The 18797-nt window shown below is 39.5% G+C and overlaps 1 protein-coding gene across 1 annotated transcript in view; it reads right to left on the bottom strand.

Moving 5' to 3' along the window:
- LOC125304165 overlaps positions 1-18797 on the bottom strand; it is a 63660-nt gene that overhangs the window by 15352 nt on the left and 29511 nt on the right. The window contains exon 9 of the mRNA XM_048258233.1: positions 6974-7223. Within this exon, the coding sequence (XP_048114190.1) occupies positions 6974-7223 (250 nt within the window). The remainder of the gene's footprint in view (positions 1-6973; positions 7224-18797) is intronic.

Raw genomic sequence — 18797 nt, 5'->3', positions numbered from 1 at the left:
GGCTGGCAATGGGCATACTGTAGTAGGCTACTCAAACATGTCCTAAAACAACCCTTAACGTTCGTTTTCACTGTGCAACTGGTTATTGGTGTTCGTTGATGTTCCAAAACAAGTAGCGTAGCAAAATACAGTTTCTGTCGTGTTTTATTTGGCATTTTGTAAAATCCCATTGATTTCTGTTGGAAGACTCATTGCACGTTGATAGCTGCGCCACCGTCTATGCTTCAGGTTCAAATATTGAGCGGTTGTGAATAGTTCCACAATAGCAAATAAGACGGCTGGAAATCATACACTGCGCCGATATGCATGGAAATGCATGGATTCCAGTTGCTGCTACTGGAAGAAACTGGAATCCATGCATTTCCACTGAATTATTTTTGGAATCTGATCCCTTATCATACCTGTTCATTCTTACTCGTTGCTTTCGACTTATCGCGACTAAATTCAAGATGGCTGCAAACGCTAAACTTCGTGAAGATACTGTCTGTATAAATCGTCTTGTAAGCAAACTACCAGTGCTTTTTCAAAGTTCTCAATGTCTCGTTTTAAATGTCAGGACCCTCGGAAGTCTACCAATGAAGTGTGGAGATACATTGAGCCTCGTAAATGGGTGTAAAACAGTGATTTATTTGAATGGCTAGCCCGATGCCGAAGCACCACTATTGAAAAAAAATGTTGGTAGCATCGGCTAACTAGCCAGATTTTGGAGTGCAGGGGACAAGCCGAGATGGGCTATGAGACATACGTTCACACTCGGTATCATGTTTCAATACACTTTAGGTCAATATCACACCGGAATTCTCCTTTAATAAAAATGCTCTGACCAAAGTTAATGCATGGACATGACTTTATAATCCATACATGAGTGGGAAAAAAATCTGATGAATTTGTGTCACATACTTTTTGAATGAGAAGCTCTCAAAGGTGGTGATGTTTTTTCACATAATAAATGTATAGCCATTTTCAGAACTTTGCAGAGGGGGAATTACAGAAGATACACCTGATTTGATCGGATTGTTTAATTCAACAGGAAAATGAACTTCTATCCACATAGTTTCACTAATGTGTGTGAAATACCAAAAGAGCCAATAATGTTGGAAGTTGAACAAAAAGGATTGTTCACCATGATGCTTAAAATGACTTGAAACTTCAAAGGGCTGTAGTTTTGGAACCATTAGTGATACAGATATACTATTTAAGATGTATGCATAGGTTTGGTCTACAAACACCTGTGATTTTTTTTCAGATTTTTTGGGAGAGGGTGACCTGCCAGCCACTGGGTGATTTGACACGGAATGACCCACATCATAATTTATGTTCAGTGAATCTTTTGTAAATTGCTTTACAATTACATCAGGCCATCGTTGGCTGCCTTCGTTATCGCCTGGCTCGCCTCAGCTTGCAGCCATTTACTCCGTGCCTCCACATGCCCAAAATGCTTGATTGCATTGCATTCTCCACATTTTTAGATAAGTTTTCATGTACCACATCATCATTTTTGTTCAGTGAATCTTTTGTAAATTGCTTTACAATTACCGACGGGCCCTCATTGGCTGCCTTTGTTATCGCCTTGGCTTGCAGCCATTCACTCCGTGCCTCCATATGCCCAAAATACTTGATTGCATTGCATTCATCCATATCTTTTGTAAATTGACTCTCAGATTTTGCTGAAAAGCAGTGAAAATATGCCTTATGTTACCAAACGAGGGAATCTGAAGTTTCAGGTCAATATCTCAAACGGTTTGCCCGTGGCGTCCATTTGAATTTTGGGTGCCATGGCCGTAATTGACACATTAAAATGTCACATTTCATCTTTTGCCATTTTTGGAAGCCCATAACGTCTGTTCTAATAGTGGTAGAAGGCTGGAAACTGGTGTGGTAGTTCATTGTAGCCTGTACTACACAATTCTGGAGGTAGAATCAACATTACTTACTGTTACTTATTCACCAAAGTCCTAAAAAATGCATGTGTGATTTTTCACTTTTTGGGTGGCCTTAGCACCACAATTAATGATCATATTTATTCTAAACAGGATTATTTGTTATATGTGGGAACCTTGCTTCCACAATTTCTTGGATAATAGTTAAAGACACTATTCAATTCAATTTTCAATTAAATTTTATTTGGAGAGTGACAGCAGCAAGGAAAAACTCTTACACTATGTAACATTCTTGTTATTCAGTTCTTTAAAAGTTTGATGGCGGGTCTCTTTCATGACCTCCATTCCTCCAGAATTGTGTAGTACAGGCTACAATGAACTACCACACCAGTTTCCAGCCTTCTACCACTATTAGAACAGACGTTATGGGCTTCCAAAAATGGCAAAAGATGAAATGTGAAATTCCAATGTGTCAATTACGGGCCATGGCACCCAAAATTCAAATGGACGCCACGGGGAAACCGTTTGAGATATTGACCTGAAACTTCAGATTCCCTCGTTTGATAACATAAGGCATATTTTAGATGGATAGATAGATAGATAGATAGATACTTTATTGATCCTCAAGGGAAAATTCAAGGAATTTTCACCACTTTTCAGCAAAATCTGAGAGGTACCATGCACATGATACCCTGATTTTGGCTGTTTTTACTTGGAATGACCCCCCAGGGACTTTTTTTGCATTAAAACACATCAAATAAGCCATGGAGACAATATTTTTCGTTGATTAACCACTACAGTACAAAGCTTGCCCCGGTATACGCTATAGCCCCAAATCGCAAACAGTGGATTAGCTAAGGGCAGTGAGCGAAACGCTTCCCAAAATTTTTAACCAGCAATGATGTTTAAAACAGCACCAGTTTATTAAAAATGGTTGTTATGGTGTTGTTTGGGCAGACATGGTGATTGCTATGCTAAATAAAGTGGTTGCTATGTTGGTTGCTAGGATAATCATGTTTTTGCTAGGGTGGTTGCTAGGTTGTTGCACTGTTTTTTGCACTTCTGGTTAGATACAAACTGCATTTCATTATCTCTGTACTTGTACCCAGTACAATGACAAAGTTTAATCTAATCTAATCTAATGGCAATAGTTGCTAGGTTGTTGCTAGGGTAATTGAGATGGTTGCTAGGTTGTTGTTATGGTAAATATGTAGTTTGCTATGCTAAACATAGTGGTTGCTATGCTGATTGCTATGGTAATCATGTTAGTTGCTGTGGTGGCTGCCATGTTGACATTATGTTGGTGGTTGTTAGGTTGTTGCTAGGGTAATTGAAATGGTTGCTAGGTTGTTGCTTTGGTAGATTTGGTGATTGCTTCGCTAAACATAGCCATTGATATGGTAATGGTTTTCAGGTTGTTGCAAAGGTAACTGAGATGGTTGTTATGGTGTTGTTTGGGTAAAAATAATGGTTGGTATGCTAAATAAAGCAGTTGCTATGCTGGTTGCTAGGATAATCATGTTACTTGATAATATAGAATGAGTTGCTAGGTTATTGCTAAGGTAGTTGAGATGGTTGTTAGGTTGTTGCTAGGTTAGGCATGTTGGTTTCTTTGGTAATCATGTTGGTTGACAATATCAAAGTGGTTGGTAGGTTGATGATAGGGTAATTGAGATGGTTGTTATGATGTTGCTAGGGTAGATATGGTGGTTGCTAGGGTAGATATGGTGGTTGATATGGTAAATAAAGTGGTTGCTATGCTGATTGCTAAGATAATCATGTTGGTAAGGAAAGCTGGCTCTGTAGTGGGAGCTGAACTGGAGTGCATCACTTCAACATCTAACAAAAGGACCCTGAACAAACTGATCAACATTTTGGACAATGACTGTCATCCACTCCACAGCACTATAACAAAGCAGAAGAGCCTGATCAGCTGGAGATTTCGCTCACTGCCTTGCACAACAGACAGACTGAGGAAGTCATTTGTCTCCAGGGCCATTGAACTGTACAATGAAGAGGAGAGATAGACTTCTCCGCATAGTCTGTCTGCCTCTCCACCCTCTCCATGTTTGTGTACCGTCTGTCCACTAGCCACTTTTTACCACTGTCTTACTGCTTCACTGTTAGCATGCTGTATTAGCACATATGCATAACCCCTACCTCAGTCATTACAAGTGCCTAATGCTTAAATCAGCCACTATTAGGATACTGTTTTAGACTTGATTTAGATTTAGTCTAATTTAGTATAATTTATATTCTTTATCTTCTACTGTCCTTATTGCTTAGTTGTGTTTTTTATATTATATATTTTTAATTACTTTTTCTGCTGTTAGTGAATGTTGTGTGTGATGTCTGTATGCTACTGAGACCTTGAATTTCCCCTTGGGGATCAATAAAGTATCTATCTATCTATCTATCTATCTATCTATCTATCTATCTATCTATCTATCTATCTATCTATCTATCTATCTATCTATCTGTTCCTGTGGTGGTTGCTAGGTTGACATTATGATAATGGTTACTAGGTTGTTGTTAGGGTAATTATGGTTGCTATGGAGGTTGCTAGGTAGGAATTGAAGTGGACATGGCTGCTGAAGGAATTTGATAGACAGATAGTTTAATGGATGTTGATAGACATATGGTTTAATGAATGTTGATAGGCAGACAGTTTAATAAATGCTAATGATAGGCAGATAGTTGATAGGGCTGTAACGATACACCAAACTCACGATTTGTATCACGATTTTTGACCTTCGGTTCAATACATACCTTGATTTTGTTGTGTGTGTGTGTGTGTGTTATTTTTGGACAATGTACCAGTAGTTAAGGCATGTGTTGCTGCTTAGGTGGCCGTCTATGCTGCAAAGCTCTGCGGGAAACATTGGAAGGGGTGTGTCACGATTCTGCCTTCTCACACTGTGGCACAGGTTTGTGGATATGAGTGTTGCGATTTCGGTTTCGATATGCATATCGTTACAGCCCTAATAGTTGAATGGATGTTGATGTCAGTTTAATTATGATATCATAAAGCCAATGCAATGTCTATGGGGGAAAATAAGCTTGTTTTTTGCTGATATCTCAGAAAGTATAACAGCATGTCCTGACAGAATGCGATGTGAGCAAACATTAGCGATAAAATCCATTCAATTACACAGTTTTCTATTGGAGTGTCCTGACTGCAAGCGACACCAGCAGCGTGATGCAACACAACATTTTGAGGAAACTTTTGTCGGACGCCCCGTTTCTATTTTCTTTCTGTCGCTTGTGTTGCTCTACTATTTTGAATGAAAAATATGTCGTAATAGAAGGGCATATTTAACGGATCCAGTGTAGACGTACATACAAAACAGTCACTCGCTCGGATCCTATTAGTACATTGTGTAAAGTTTACAAAAATGAAAAATACAGTTGTGCTCTTAAGTTTACATACCCTGTACATACACGTGCTAAAGTTGACTAAAAAGAGGAATAAACAATCTTCTTTTGGAAATTGATCTTAATGCCTTAATATCCAACCTTTAATGACACCAATTTGTGAATGAATAATGTATTGTAAATAAATAAATGTTCTTCCTTAAAATACAGGGGCTCATAAATATACATACCTCTATGATAAATTCTCATAGAGGAAGGCAGATTTTTATTTTTAAAGGCCAGTTATTTCATGGGTCCAGGATACTATGCATCCTGATAAAGTTCCAAATGGCCTTTGGAATTAAAATAGCCCCACATCATCACATACCCTTCACAATACCTAGAGATTGGCATGGTTTTATTTCAGTTAGCCTAATAGCTGGTTTGATTTGCACTGAGAGATGATCTTATGAAAAGTACCCCATGCCAATTGACCTGTCGCTAAGCTCCGCCGCCCATTGTTACCATGTGAAAACTCGGACAAACAAACCAGACTTGATTAGAAATACATTGTGGACAATGGCAGCTGACAGTATATGAAAGCAGGATTTGAGGACGTTTTGGTCGAAAAAAGATTTACTTTCCTCCTGAAGCTATCAAAAAGGACTAAATTATGCTATGGAGGGGTGTATTCAAAACTTACAAGTTACATACAAATACATACAAGGTGATAAGCAGTTGTGGCGAGTAGCCGTGCACATCACCGTGCAAAAACCACTGACATTAATGCTAGCTAGCTAGCTAGTGGAAGATTGATACTAAGATATGTTAGTTTTTTTTTTTAGTTAACTCATTGAATGCCAAGCTGTTTTCGGAGTGCCAGCAATCTAGACCATTGTTGAGGATTTTTGTACAGCCACAGCATATTCTGTGTTATAGCTATGAACACATACAATGGGTCGTTTAAAAGGAGACTAAGCTCTCAGTGGGTGCAAACCGTGTATTTCTACACACCTCTGTTCCTGAGAAATCCCAAGCTAAACAGTGGCTAGTTTTCATCAAAATCGCCGTTTTTGTCTAGAAATGGAGATATAACGTCTTTCATGAAATATTAAGTGTTGCCTGTAAACTTTCCGGGAAGTGATCAGCGAGACCTGGCGAGACTGCCACCTAGTGATAGACCCACGAAAATGGCCTGGTTTTGAGATGACGTGCATGAGTCACTGATTCGACCCAAAGCGGCAACCGAGTTATGATAAAATGTCCAGATTGTGCGTTTTCATGAGTTTTCGATAGTCATATATTTCATTTCCATTCATCACAGAGTTCCCAAAATCACATATAAGGTGTGTTAGTGTCTAGTTTCGTAATTTAAAAAAAAAGCTAAAAACGTAATATTATGTTTTTGGCACTCAATGTGTTAATAAACTCCATAAATAACCATTAATTTGTCATTTTATGCCTCCTCCCTGTTGTTTCCTATGGAGTTGTCCGAGCTGATGTCCGAGTCCCGCTGAGGCTGGACTGTCATTGGCTCATTAGCGTTCTAAGGGTGGCGCTTAGCGACAGGTCAATTGTGAGATATGGTGAAGGGTATGTGATGAATAGGGTACTATGAATCAATATTTCAAATGTAATACACTTCAAATACTCAAGTTAACAATTACATTAAAATAAACTGTTTTATTTGCTGAGGCAAATAAAGTCGATTGAGATATTTTATTGCGTTGACTGCTTACCAAGGAGTGAATGTGGCAGGAGGAGGTGATTGGTACAGCTCTTCCAGTGCCACAAGTAGATCTGTTTGGTGTCAGATTATTTGCATTTGTTGAACTGCTTGTAGTTAGTTCTGTTGCTGTGGATATGGTCCTTGGTGCTATGCACATCCTCTTTGATGCAGATTTGACTTGAGTAGGTCTTGTAGCAGTCACCCCAGACACATTCTTACTGGACATGAAGGACAGGAAGCCTTTCGGTTTTCTTCCAGGTCTGCACAACAGCAAGAAAACCTAATGACACTCATGTGACAGTTTCACTACATGAAAAGAAGCATTTCTGTGAAACATGCTTGCACTGCAAAAACTGCTTATCTAATAAAATCTAACCAAGTGTAATTACAGTAATCTTATATCAAGATCCAAAAATCTAGTTGGTATTAATTTTCCATATAGGGACTTACCTAGTGTTTTCTCATAAAATCATTTGACTTTATTTAATAAGAGTTTGACTTGATTTAAGATGTCTCATCATGAAAGCAAGCAAATGTAACAATGTAATAAGTTATTGGCTGGTTATTACATTATTGGCTTGGTGAAAAAAAAAAAAAACTTTAATAATGTAATAACTGGAGCCGATAATGTAATAATATACTAATGTCAGTTATCAGTCTATTTGGTTATGGTTATGGGATTTGGCAGACGTATTTGTCCAAAGCGATAAACAAATAACAACAATACAAATTAAATTTAAGGCGAGACACGGCAGGTGAAAACATCGTTTTTTCATGCACTGGTCAATTTCGAGATTTTGAGCTAGTATGTTACCTTAGCATGTATTCTATCACACTATTACATCAAAAATGTCCGATTTACACATTTATTTTTATATATTGTGTTTATTTCATTATATTGTGTCTACTCGCGCCTGTATATTTCTCTTAAATTCAGCAAAAGTTAGCATTCTAACCTTGCATGCACTCCCGCGACCGTGAGCCAAAACATATCATGTGTAGTACCATTGGAAAGCTCTGTTTTTCCTGTATCACGCTATGTGATCCATATATGGACACTTCCTTTGTATCAGCAACCAATCGCGGAAGTTCAAAGGAGAGTCTAGGCTGAGAACGGAATCTCATTCAAGGATGTTTTCTCAAAATGAGTTTCCTCTCCCACTCTGAGCACGAAAACTCCACATCAGAAGCACTTACATACACCAAACTTTCTAGACTTATGCCTAACTATATGTAAAATATTTTTACAGAGGGGTTTGTTGATCTATTATTCCTAGCCTGACTTACATGACATTTTATTCCTAAAAACATGGCAAAAATCGATTTTTTAGGGCTATTGGCAGCATATTTTGATTGACAGGATGACAAAAGTAAATATTCATAAATCCCTCTAAAATTTTCCCCATCTAATATCTGAACACAATGAAAACATAATTTTGAACTTGGCTGTATCCAATGCTCAGGTTTCGTGCCTTAAAATGTATGCAAATTAGCCCATATTTAATTAGATAATGCATAATTTGCATATGTCAACATTAAATTACAGAAAACTTGTAATACATTTTTTTCTCATATTAATGTAAGTAATCAACTGGGGAAGTTTCATAGTGACATCTGCTTGTTAAACATTTTACCCTATTCACCTGTAGTGTCTCGCCTTAACAGTAAACAATTTAAAAAGTTGGCAAGACTACATTAAGGATAATAGCAATAATGAACAACAATGTCAATTCAATCAATAGCCTAATGGAAATAAACAAATACTATAATATACAAACCATAACACATAAGAAACGCTTAATAAACTAAGTGCATGTTGAACAGATATGCCTTTAGACCCCTCTTGAAAGACCCAAAACTATCACAGGAACGGAGAGCACTGGGCAACTCATTCCACCAACGTGGAACCACTGAGGAAGAGAGTCTTGAATTTGACCAAGCGTTTATGGCTTATGACTGGTTGACATAACAAACTATCAGAAGACCGCAGTGGGCGGTTGGGGTTGTACATCTTGATCATTGAATTAAGATAGCAAAGAGTTAAAGTTTTTAATGACCTCCTCATTGCTGCTGATAATGGATATATATCAATATTGGTCCTCCTGGACCTCAGCGCTGCCTTTGACACCAGACCACGACATACTACTTCATAGGCTTGAAAATTTGATAAGCATTAAAGACTCAGTACTCGCTTGGTTTAGATCATACCTTTCTAACTGCCGACAATTTGTACAGGTCCACAATAAACCATCTACCCAGACTATGGTAAAATATGGAGTGCCTCAAGGCTCAGTACTAGGGCCCCTGTTATTTTCTCTTTATATGCTTCCCCTAGGCTCTGAAATTAGGAAACATGTCATTCATTTCCACTCTTATGCAGATACACAACTATACCTTTCTATAAAAACCTGATGAATTAACGCCTCTAGCCAAACTTGACACAAGTATAAGAAACATAAAGACATGGATGACAAACAATTTCCTGCTTTTGATAAAACAGAAGTCATGGGTTTTAGGTCCTAAAAAGATGAGGGATATCCTATCCTCATCACAGGCTACATACAGTGGGCATTACTTTCAAATGGCCACTTCAGTCGCGCATTACGCGGCGTGAAGCTGCGTGAAACTTTAGTACCACTTTCAGCCACTGTGCGTTGCTCTGCCACTGTACATCGCTGTCAGTAGCCTGCCTGCCGCCCCTTCTGAAAAAGCAGGAGGCTACCTTTAAACATAATTGTTGCGAGAGGAATCCCAGCCCTCACTTAATTCAATAACAAAATAAATCATGCATAATTAAACATTACCTCGATTTAGGCTACTTGGGTATGGCTTAAGGCTTGGCTACACAGTGGTAACGAAAATCGAAATCTGCTTTTGATAGCCTACCGGTGCCGCTCCACAAAACGAAAAAATATTTTAATTTGCTGTCTACGTTATTGTCAGTGTTGGGGGTAACGCAACTACGCAAATCAAAACAGTGTCTTGTGCAAGAACTGTTCATGCAGACTACAACTGGCATGGTGTAGCCTACACAACAAACAACTACAACAAAATTGATGCATTCAAGTTAACTTTGCAAAGTTATTGTTATAGCCTACTTATCACAACGTTATCAATCGCAAACGCCAATTTATTCTAAAGTCTCTATAGGCTACGGAACTACCTGCTTCATTTGCTGAGGACAAAGAGAAAGCACCTTTTGATAATTGAGCCAGTAGAGAAATAACTGTTCAGAATTAATCTGTAGCCTAGGGTAGGCTTCTGCAGAAAACAATGTTGTTGGCGATATAATACTATCTAGCGACGTTTTTAACAGGCTACGCAATAGAGGCTTAGACAGCTGTGACCCACGTTTTGGTTTCGTAAATTAATATGCCCTACTTCTTGACTGTAATCTAGTCAATTGACTGCTTGACAGGTTATTTGTATTTTTCTGTACAATAAACAAATTGAATTACGCACTTGGCCAGCCTATAGAACGGGCACATTTTGGAGAGAATAGAGAATGTACGCACGCAAGAATCTGTAGGCTATTTGTGGTGGGTTACCAGCAAACAATGTTTAATGCATTAACTCAAGACGTCAAACGCTGTCTAAACAATAATAGAAAGGATGCAGCAGGCAGCAAATGAAGAGTCATTTCCAGTGGAAGAACAAAATGATGAATGAAGCCCAAAGATATAAAGGCATATCTGGCAAGTTGTTATTTTATGAAGACGTAAATGGTTGCGCTTATAGGCCTAGTCAAGTTTACAAGAAGGAGACATAATGCGTGAGCATGCCACATTATCCACACCTGTGGTGGCAGGGGTAGGAGGATTACTGTTAGCGCAGGCTTTATATAAAATTCTTCAACAGAAGGCCTGCCTCGAATGCAGGCTTGCCAAAAATAGGCTAAAGGCCTGTTGTTTGCACAGCCTACAGTAAGTAGGCTAAATAACAGACCCGCCACAAGATGCGGTATGATGATTTTTTACGAGCAAGATGTTTTTGGTGCCCTATGCGCACTGCATGTTCTTAAATAACAATGATCATCAGTAATATTTGACCATTATTTTGTGTAAATGGGCTATGCATTGGGTTAGACACCAGGGGCCATATTCACAAAGCCTTTTATCTTACCACTAGGAGTACTCCTAAATAGCAATAAAAGATTTTAGCTAGGAGTTTCTCTTATTAAGTTATTCACAAAGCCTTTCAGACCTACTATTAGTAAGGAAAAATGACAACTCCTAAACTAAGAGTGAGTCTTCGTTGCTATGGATGATGTCATTACTCATGCTGATGATTGTAACGCGGGAATGATTCCAAACACCTCCCTTACGATGAAGAGTGACAGGTGACAGGTCTGCGTGCGCTACATGAGGACGGAAGATGATGAATAACTGAATAAAAAGGCCTAGCCTAAATGAATCAAGAGTAAGGCAAAACAAATAGCCTAGTAGCCTAATGAAACATACGGATTGATGCAGTATCTTTGTAACATTATTAAATTAATCTGTCACTATGCCTATGCCTACGTTTGCAAAGAGGAGAACATTTTAATTTGATTCACAATAACGTTACATTTAATTTACATGTTGACAATGAGTAGCCTAGTTTTGGTTGTTGTTGGTGGCGTTATTGCATGTTAGTTATGCCTACAATGCGAAATTGCTTCTTTGCGATTGGAAGCTCCTGTAGCCGCATAGGATTTCAAAGCATCGCTTTGAAAATAGGTTTGTGAATAGGTCTCAGTGAGTTAGGAGTCCTCTCGACTTCTTTTAAGCTGTCCCAGAGGTGGAAAGTTGGGATTCGTTGGGGGCAGGGCCGGATTAACATTTCATAGACCCCTGGGAACAAATGTCTGATGGCCCCCCCTGCCCCCCAGCCAGCGTGAATCGGGCAGTCAGTTAATAGGCCTATATCGTGAAGATTTTTCTTGCCATCTAAGGCACGAGCGCATCTGTGAGGCCAAGCCTCACCAGCCCGTTTATTTACAACTAACATTACATTTAATTAAACTGCTTATAGGCTATGCCAAAATAGTTTTCAACATTTTGAATATCAGTGTCGGGTGAATAAGGAAATGTTCTCAAAGTAGCCTTATGGCTGAAAGTTGCTTCGGATCCCCGAAGCAATATAACCACACAAATGCGCGGCCAGCTCACTCATTGTTTCAAAAGTAGTAATTTCGGGTTTTTCAAGAACTGGCCATTGTAGGCTATGTAAAAATAAACTTCCAAAACTAACGAAAAATATTTATCTCCTTTCTACGACGGAGTATTAGGGCCACACATGAAGGAAAAAATATTTTTGCCATGACTATTCTCGAAATGTCGAGTTTAATCTAAAGTTGAAATGTAATATCAATTTTAATCTTTACGTATCGACTTCAATCTCGACGTGTCGACATTAAACTCAACATTTTGAAAATAAAAGTTAGTTTGGAGAGAGAACGACGAACGGACGAATGAAACAATGCAACAAGTGCAACAATAATTCAGAGTGTTCGAGTGCAACAATGATTAGACATAGGCCTATATCATATGGACAAAACATAGAACATATTAACCTACGTTGCTCAGCCAAATACTTTGCTGTTAGGTCCTTATCACGGAGTTACAGGCGATAAATGCGATGGTCAAAAGTAGCCTAAACGTCATAGCGGTTTATTTATTTATTGTAGGCCTATTATTAAAGTGTTGTTTTTCATCTAAATGTTCAACTTCATGCTTATGCACTAGAGGCATACTAGGCGCTCTCCCCAATCCTAGACTTTCACGTTGCTCGTTTGTAATGGATACAAAACAGCCCATTGCTGAATGTCTCCTCCCGACCACCCCATGTAGGCTAGTAGCCTACTTTCACACATATGCACACAAAGTGCATAAATAAAGTGCATGCACACATATTCTCCTCACGGGATCAAAATAGTATATATTCTTAGGCTATACCTGTGTTTCTAGCCTCCTATACGTATTGCAGGTGAGACATGGAAAAGCAGTTTTAGAAAAATGAGTTTTGCCATGTTATCCTATGGAGAGTGACGCCCGTGGGTCATGAAGGGCAGTTATTTGGATGTGCAGTGGCCTTAACCACGTAAAACAGAGTGAAATAACATTTTGTATAGAAACATTATATTATTGGATACATATATTTTTCTAGCTATTTAGCCTAAACGGCATAGTATTTCCATAACAGCGAGACAGCACTTCACGATGACGGCAATGTTAGTTAACAGACAAGACGCAATCTATCTGAATATCTGCAATCTATCTGAAATAACACCTATTTGAAGCCCATTTTTCATGTAACATATTGTGTATTAGTGTAGGCTACATAGCTTAAACTGTGTAGGCTATGTTTAAACAGTAGGGCCTATTGCGAGTTTAATGTCAGCATGTCGACTTTAAAGTCTTAGAATAGAATCTTAGACTTAAAATAGTTCCGGCGCCACTCTCTTGACAGGCTATGGACAACAGGCTGGTTGAAACAATAGTAAAGTATGTATATTTTGCACAGAATTTACAATTAAATTGAGCTTTTGCGCATGGTAGGACTAAGAGAGGGGATTAAGGGTTTTCTCCCCCGAGAAATGTTTAAATAGTTGGTCACGCAACTCCTAGGCCTACCCAAAATGGACAGGAAGGAAATGTTGTAAATTTAAGAGCCTTTAGCCTTATGGACATTTTATTATTGTCGACACTTTATTATTGCCATTTGTACTTTTGCATTGTTTATTGACACTGTTGTAAGCTACTTTTGTATTGTTTACTGGACCAAATTAAAGTCCTCTTCCTTTTCACACCAACCTCTGCTTCATCCTTTGCTTAAAATAGACCACCAGTCACAGTTACCCTTTAAAAGCTGAGAGAGGAGGAAAAGGGTGCGCACGGGTAGGCCCGGAACATTAGGAAATAGATTAAAATTAGGATTTCGGTCCCTTCAAGTAAAAAAGTTATCCAATGCAGATGTAAATTAGGTAAATAATGCAACCTTAACGAAACCGAACTCTGGGATTTAATTGAACGTTTATTTTGAAGTGTTTCAGTTGATTTGATGTCAGATTTACATGATTCAAATGTCCCTACCAAGGCAGGCTACTTGCTGTAGGGTTTATTATTTTTATTCAGAATGTTCTTTCTATCCATAATCATAAGCCTTTCTTCAGTGAATTAGCAAGATACCATCAGAAGCAAACAATTATAAAACACCTGTGCGCGCGCTCTCTCTCCCCCCTGTGCATGAAGCTGTCTGCGTGTTGTAGGCTAGATTTGCGTGAGTTCTTTCTATCTGCTTTACTTTTGTGAGTTGCGACCACCTAGGCTATGTTATAGACGTTCTATGAGGTACCAGTGTTTAGCTGTGTCACAAAACAATAACCTTTGTCAGACTACTTTTAAAATGATATTCAGGGCTATATACATTTTAAACATTCGGGGCTGAAGACCCGACAAGGTCTTGCGTTGGGAAGTGTCAGGAATTTTCATACGAGAGACGCCCTCACTGGTGGATATGGAGTAGGGGATTGACAGCAACATAGCCAATCACATTATGAGAGATGCTGAATGTAACATCAACTGCGATGTTTGATTTTAAATCAATGTAAATTTAGCCGGGACTGTAAGCTGCAGCATTTTCCGTGGGTGCTCGAGCGACGGAGCACCCACGGTATCGGCGCCTATGAGCCAGAGCATAGGGGAGAACCGGGACGAATGAAACACTTTTTAATTAAACGTAATTTACAAAGACATCGTAAAACACTGAAAGTTAATATTTTGTCACTAGCAACATACATCTGTCCTTTGTCAAATACAGTTGCATGTATAGTAGAGATGCGCGGTTCGTGGTTACAGCCGCGGACTCCGCAGTTAAACCGCGTCTCGTTGCAGAGCCTTGGTAGGCCACTAAGTAAATCTGCAACCTATGAGCCCAGCTGCCAGTATTGGAGGAGGCCTAAACATCTCGTATATGAGACTGCCTGGGTTATTTTGTTTCGATATTATATATAAAACACATAGTCATTGTAGCCTACCATTCAGGGTATAGGCATTTAAAAGAGAGACAGATTATGGAGTGATATGACTCAGAAAACTTCTACAAGCTCAATAACATCCAGAGCGGAAAAAAGAAAGTAAGAAAAATAGTCGGAAAACTTAGATGTGTAAGGCAAGCAAGCAAGTTTGGTGGTTCTTACTAAAAATGTGAACATGCACGTTGCACTGTTGTGTGGTGGAGTTTCAGAATGAGTAAACATGTGACCATCAAAAATCGTTTATCGCCTATAACTCCGTGATAACAGGAAGTAACAGGACGTAACAGGAAGGCATTTGGCTGAGCAACAGAGGTTAAAGGTCCAGTATGCAGGAAATAATGGAAAATAAACTGTAACCATTCCAAAAATGATCACCATATGTTGTCAGAGAGTAAGGAAACACGATGAATTGAAGTAATGGCTTATTTGACAACATTACTCTAACCCGTAAAACCCCGTAAAACCCATGAAAAAAAATGAGTTACAGGGCGGAATCTCTTGGAATTTTCGTTTATGTTTTGAACGATTAATTCTAGAATAGCGTATTAATAATGGGCTAGCGCGTCCTCCTATTTGGGTTGCCAAATTAGCAAAGGCCAACTGTCAACAGCTGTCAGTTGTAGTCATGAACGCCTACGAGAGGCAGGCAAATTTCCAAAATTAAAACAAGAAACAAATTAAGTGGACATCCGAGGAGCTTCCTGAGATGGTGACGCCTGAAGAATATCAAGTCTGAAACTGGCCATATTTCTCCACAACAGGTAGCCTAGGCTAAACTTCATCTGCATCGCTAACTTCAGCTAAATATGTTACGTTGGTTAGAGAGGTATTTTTTGTTTTCAATGTTTCCGTAATGTGTAGCTGGGTCATGGTTGGAGAAACGTTAAAGCAGCTGCAGGTCAACTAACGTTAGCTAAGTCTTCATTACATCTGGCAACCCAGAAGAGGCTCGCGTCTGGTAGTCTTGAGAACGTTCACCAGTGTTTTGATTTTGGCCTACAGAACGTTCGGTAACAATCCTACAAATCACACCTTTAATATGCTCTATATTTTGTCTAAATGATGTCTGTCTTATCATCGTTGCACTCGGAGAAAACCGGAATGTTTCATTCGTCCTGCGTTTCTTCTACGGCTGCAAACAGGATTCACTCGCAGTTAACCAAATATTTCTTTATTAGGGCAGGGCAGGCATATTTCTGGCTATTAAATTATTTCTAAACCAGTCTGCTAAAGTCTGTAGTGAAGTCTGTGTAGGGTTCCTTTTTACGAGACATCTGCCGGTTGTTTGGGTTGTTGCAGCGTCGTTGCAGCGCCACTGGAAAAATACAAATTAAAGTCGTGTGATGCCGCGAGGGAAGCTGGCCAATTTGAAGTAATGCCCACTGTACAGTATAGTGATCTTCCAATGACCTCATCCACAAGTGTTAAAAACCTTCACTGGACCAATCACTAAATATGCTTTTCCATGCTTTTTAAAGAGCTTACAGCTTATACAAAATGCAGCTGCTTGCACACTCACTAGGACTAAAAAATATGAACATATTTCCCCTATCGTAGCATCTCTACACTGGCTGCCTGTTAAAAGTCGAATTGCCTTCAATATATTACTTCTAACATACAAAGCCATAAATGGCCGGGCACCAGAATATATTAAAGATCTCCTAGTCCCATATAACCCACCCAGACCACTACAATCACAGAATACTGGCCTTCTTGTAATCCCAAGAATCTCAAAGACTACAGTAGGAGGCAGAGCTTTCTGCTACTGCGCACCCCTCCTCTGGAATAATCTCCCTCCCTAAATTCGATTAGCAGACACCCTCCCTATTTTTAAGTCTAGACCTCTTTACTGCCTCCCATAGTTAGGTATGGTGCAGTGTGGAACTTCACCCACCTCAGGGATTTTTGGAATGGACCACCCTGCTGTGTCCTCGTGTGACTGGCACCCCAGTCATGCGTGCGATGGTGGTCACTGACCATACCTGCGCTGGTGTCGACTACCCTTCACCATGCCTTAGTTATGCTGCTATAGCATAGTGCGGTCATGGCCTTCTCCTCTCTTCCCTTCCCTCACTATGGTATAACACTATATACAGTGGGCATCGGTTTCAAATGGCCACTTCAGTCGCGCATTACGAGGCGTGAAGCTGCGTGAAGCTTTAGTACCACTTTCAGCCACTGTGCGTCGCTCTGCCACTGTACATCGCTCTGCCTGCCGCCCCTTCTGAAATAGCTCGATTTAGGCTACTTGAGTATGGCTTAAGGCTTGACTACACGGCGGTAACGAAAATCAAAATCGAAATTTGCTGTCTACATTATTGTCAGTGTTGGGGTAACGCAACTACGTAAATCAAAACAGTGGTGTGATAATTGAGCCAGTAGAGAAATAACTGTTCAGAATTAATCTGTAGCCTTGGGTAGGCTTCTGGGACGTTTTTAACAGGCTACGCTATAGAGGCTTAGACAACTATGACCCACGTTTTGGTTTCGTAAATTAATTTGCCCTACTTCTTGACTGCAATGTAGTCAATTGACTGCTTGACATTTTTATTTTTCATGTTGGTTAGTTGAATGATGCATCCTGTTAGTAAAAAGCTAACCTCTGTAGTTGTACGGGAAACACACCCCAGATCAGCTTGTAGGCCATTAGCAATCTGTTTATTTTATTTTATGAAGCCTACACAGTAGATCACATGCCACATTCTCACTTTCAATAGACAGATGCAATAGCCATTGGTCAAGTATTGAGTATAAAGCAATTAAGATAGTACCCTATACAAAAAGTACATCATACTATCATAAAAATTCGTTAAAACGAATAGCATTTTGCAACTTGACAAAACACTGGATTAAATATCGTAGGCACAAGAGAAAACTTGTACATCCCATTGGCCCGTGGGGAGATCACATGCCAGTTGCCTCTCCCTTCAGTGCTATGACTCGTTCGGCTGTGAGCTTGTTTCGCCAAAAAAAACTCTATTGCAGATATCAATGCGTCTTTGTTCATGGGTTTGGCCTCACAGCAGAGGCTTAGACAACTATGACCCACGTTTTGGTTTCGTAATTTGCCCTACTTATTGACTGCAATGTAGTCAATTGACTGCTTGACAGGTTATTTTTATTTTTCTGTACAATGAACAAATACATCTGCTTTATGCCGCAGAATTACGCACTTGGCCAGCCTATAGAACGGGCACATTTTGGAGAGAATAGAGAATGTACGCACGCAAGAATCTGTAGGCTATTTGTGGCTGGTTACCAGCAAACAATGTTTAATGCATTAGCCTAACTTAAGACGTCAAACATTTTCTAAACAATACAAACAGAAAGGATGCAGCAGGCAGCAAATGTAGAAGAGTCATTTCCAGTGGAAGAACAAAATGCTGAATGAAGCCAAAAGATATGAAGGCAAGTTCTTATGGCAAGTTGTTATTTTTTGAAGACGTAAATGGTTGGGCTATAGGCCTAGTTTGCAAGAAGGAGACATAAAGCGTGAGCATGCCACACTATCCACAGCTGTGGTAGCGGGGGGTAGGAGGATTACTGTTAGCGCAGGATTTATATAAACTTATATTCAACAGAAGGCCTGCCTCGAATGCAGGCTTGCCCAAAAAAAAAGGCCTGTGGTTTGCGCGGATTAACAATTCATAGACCCTTGGGAACAAATGTCTGATGGTCCCCCCTGCCCCCCAGCCAATGTGAATCGGGCGGTCAGTTAATAGGCCTATCGTTAAGATTTTTATTGCCATTTAAGGCACGAGCGCATCTGTGAGGCCAAGCCTCACCAAGTAGCCCGTTTGTTTACAACTAACATTAC

This window comes from Alosa alosa, chromosome 12 (assembly GCF_017589495.1).
Source record: "Alosa alosa isolate M-15738 ecotype Scorff River chromosome 12, AALO_Geno_1.1, whole genome shotgun sequence".
Taxonomy (NCBI): Eukaryota; Metazoa; Chordata; class Actinopteri; order Clupeiformes; family Clupeidae; genus Alosa; species Alosa alosa.
This window is presented reverse-complemented; position numbering and strand designations above follow the sequence as displayed.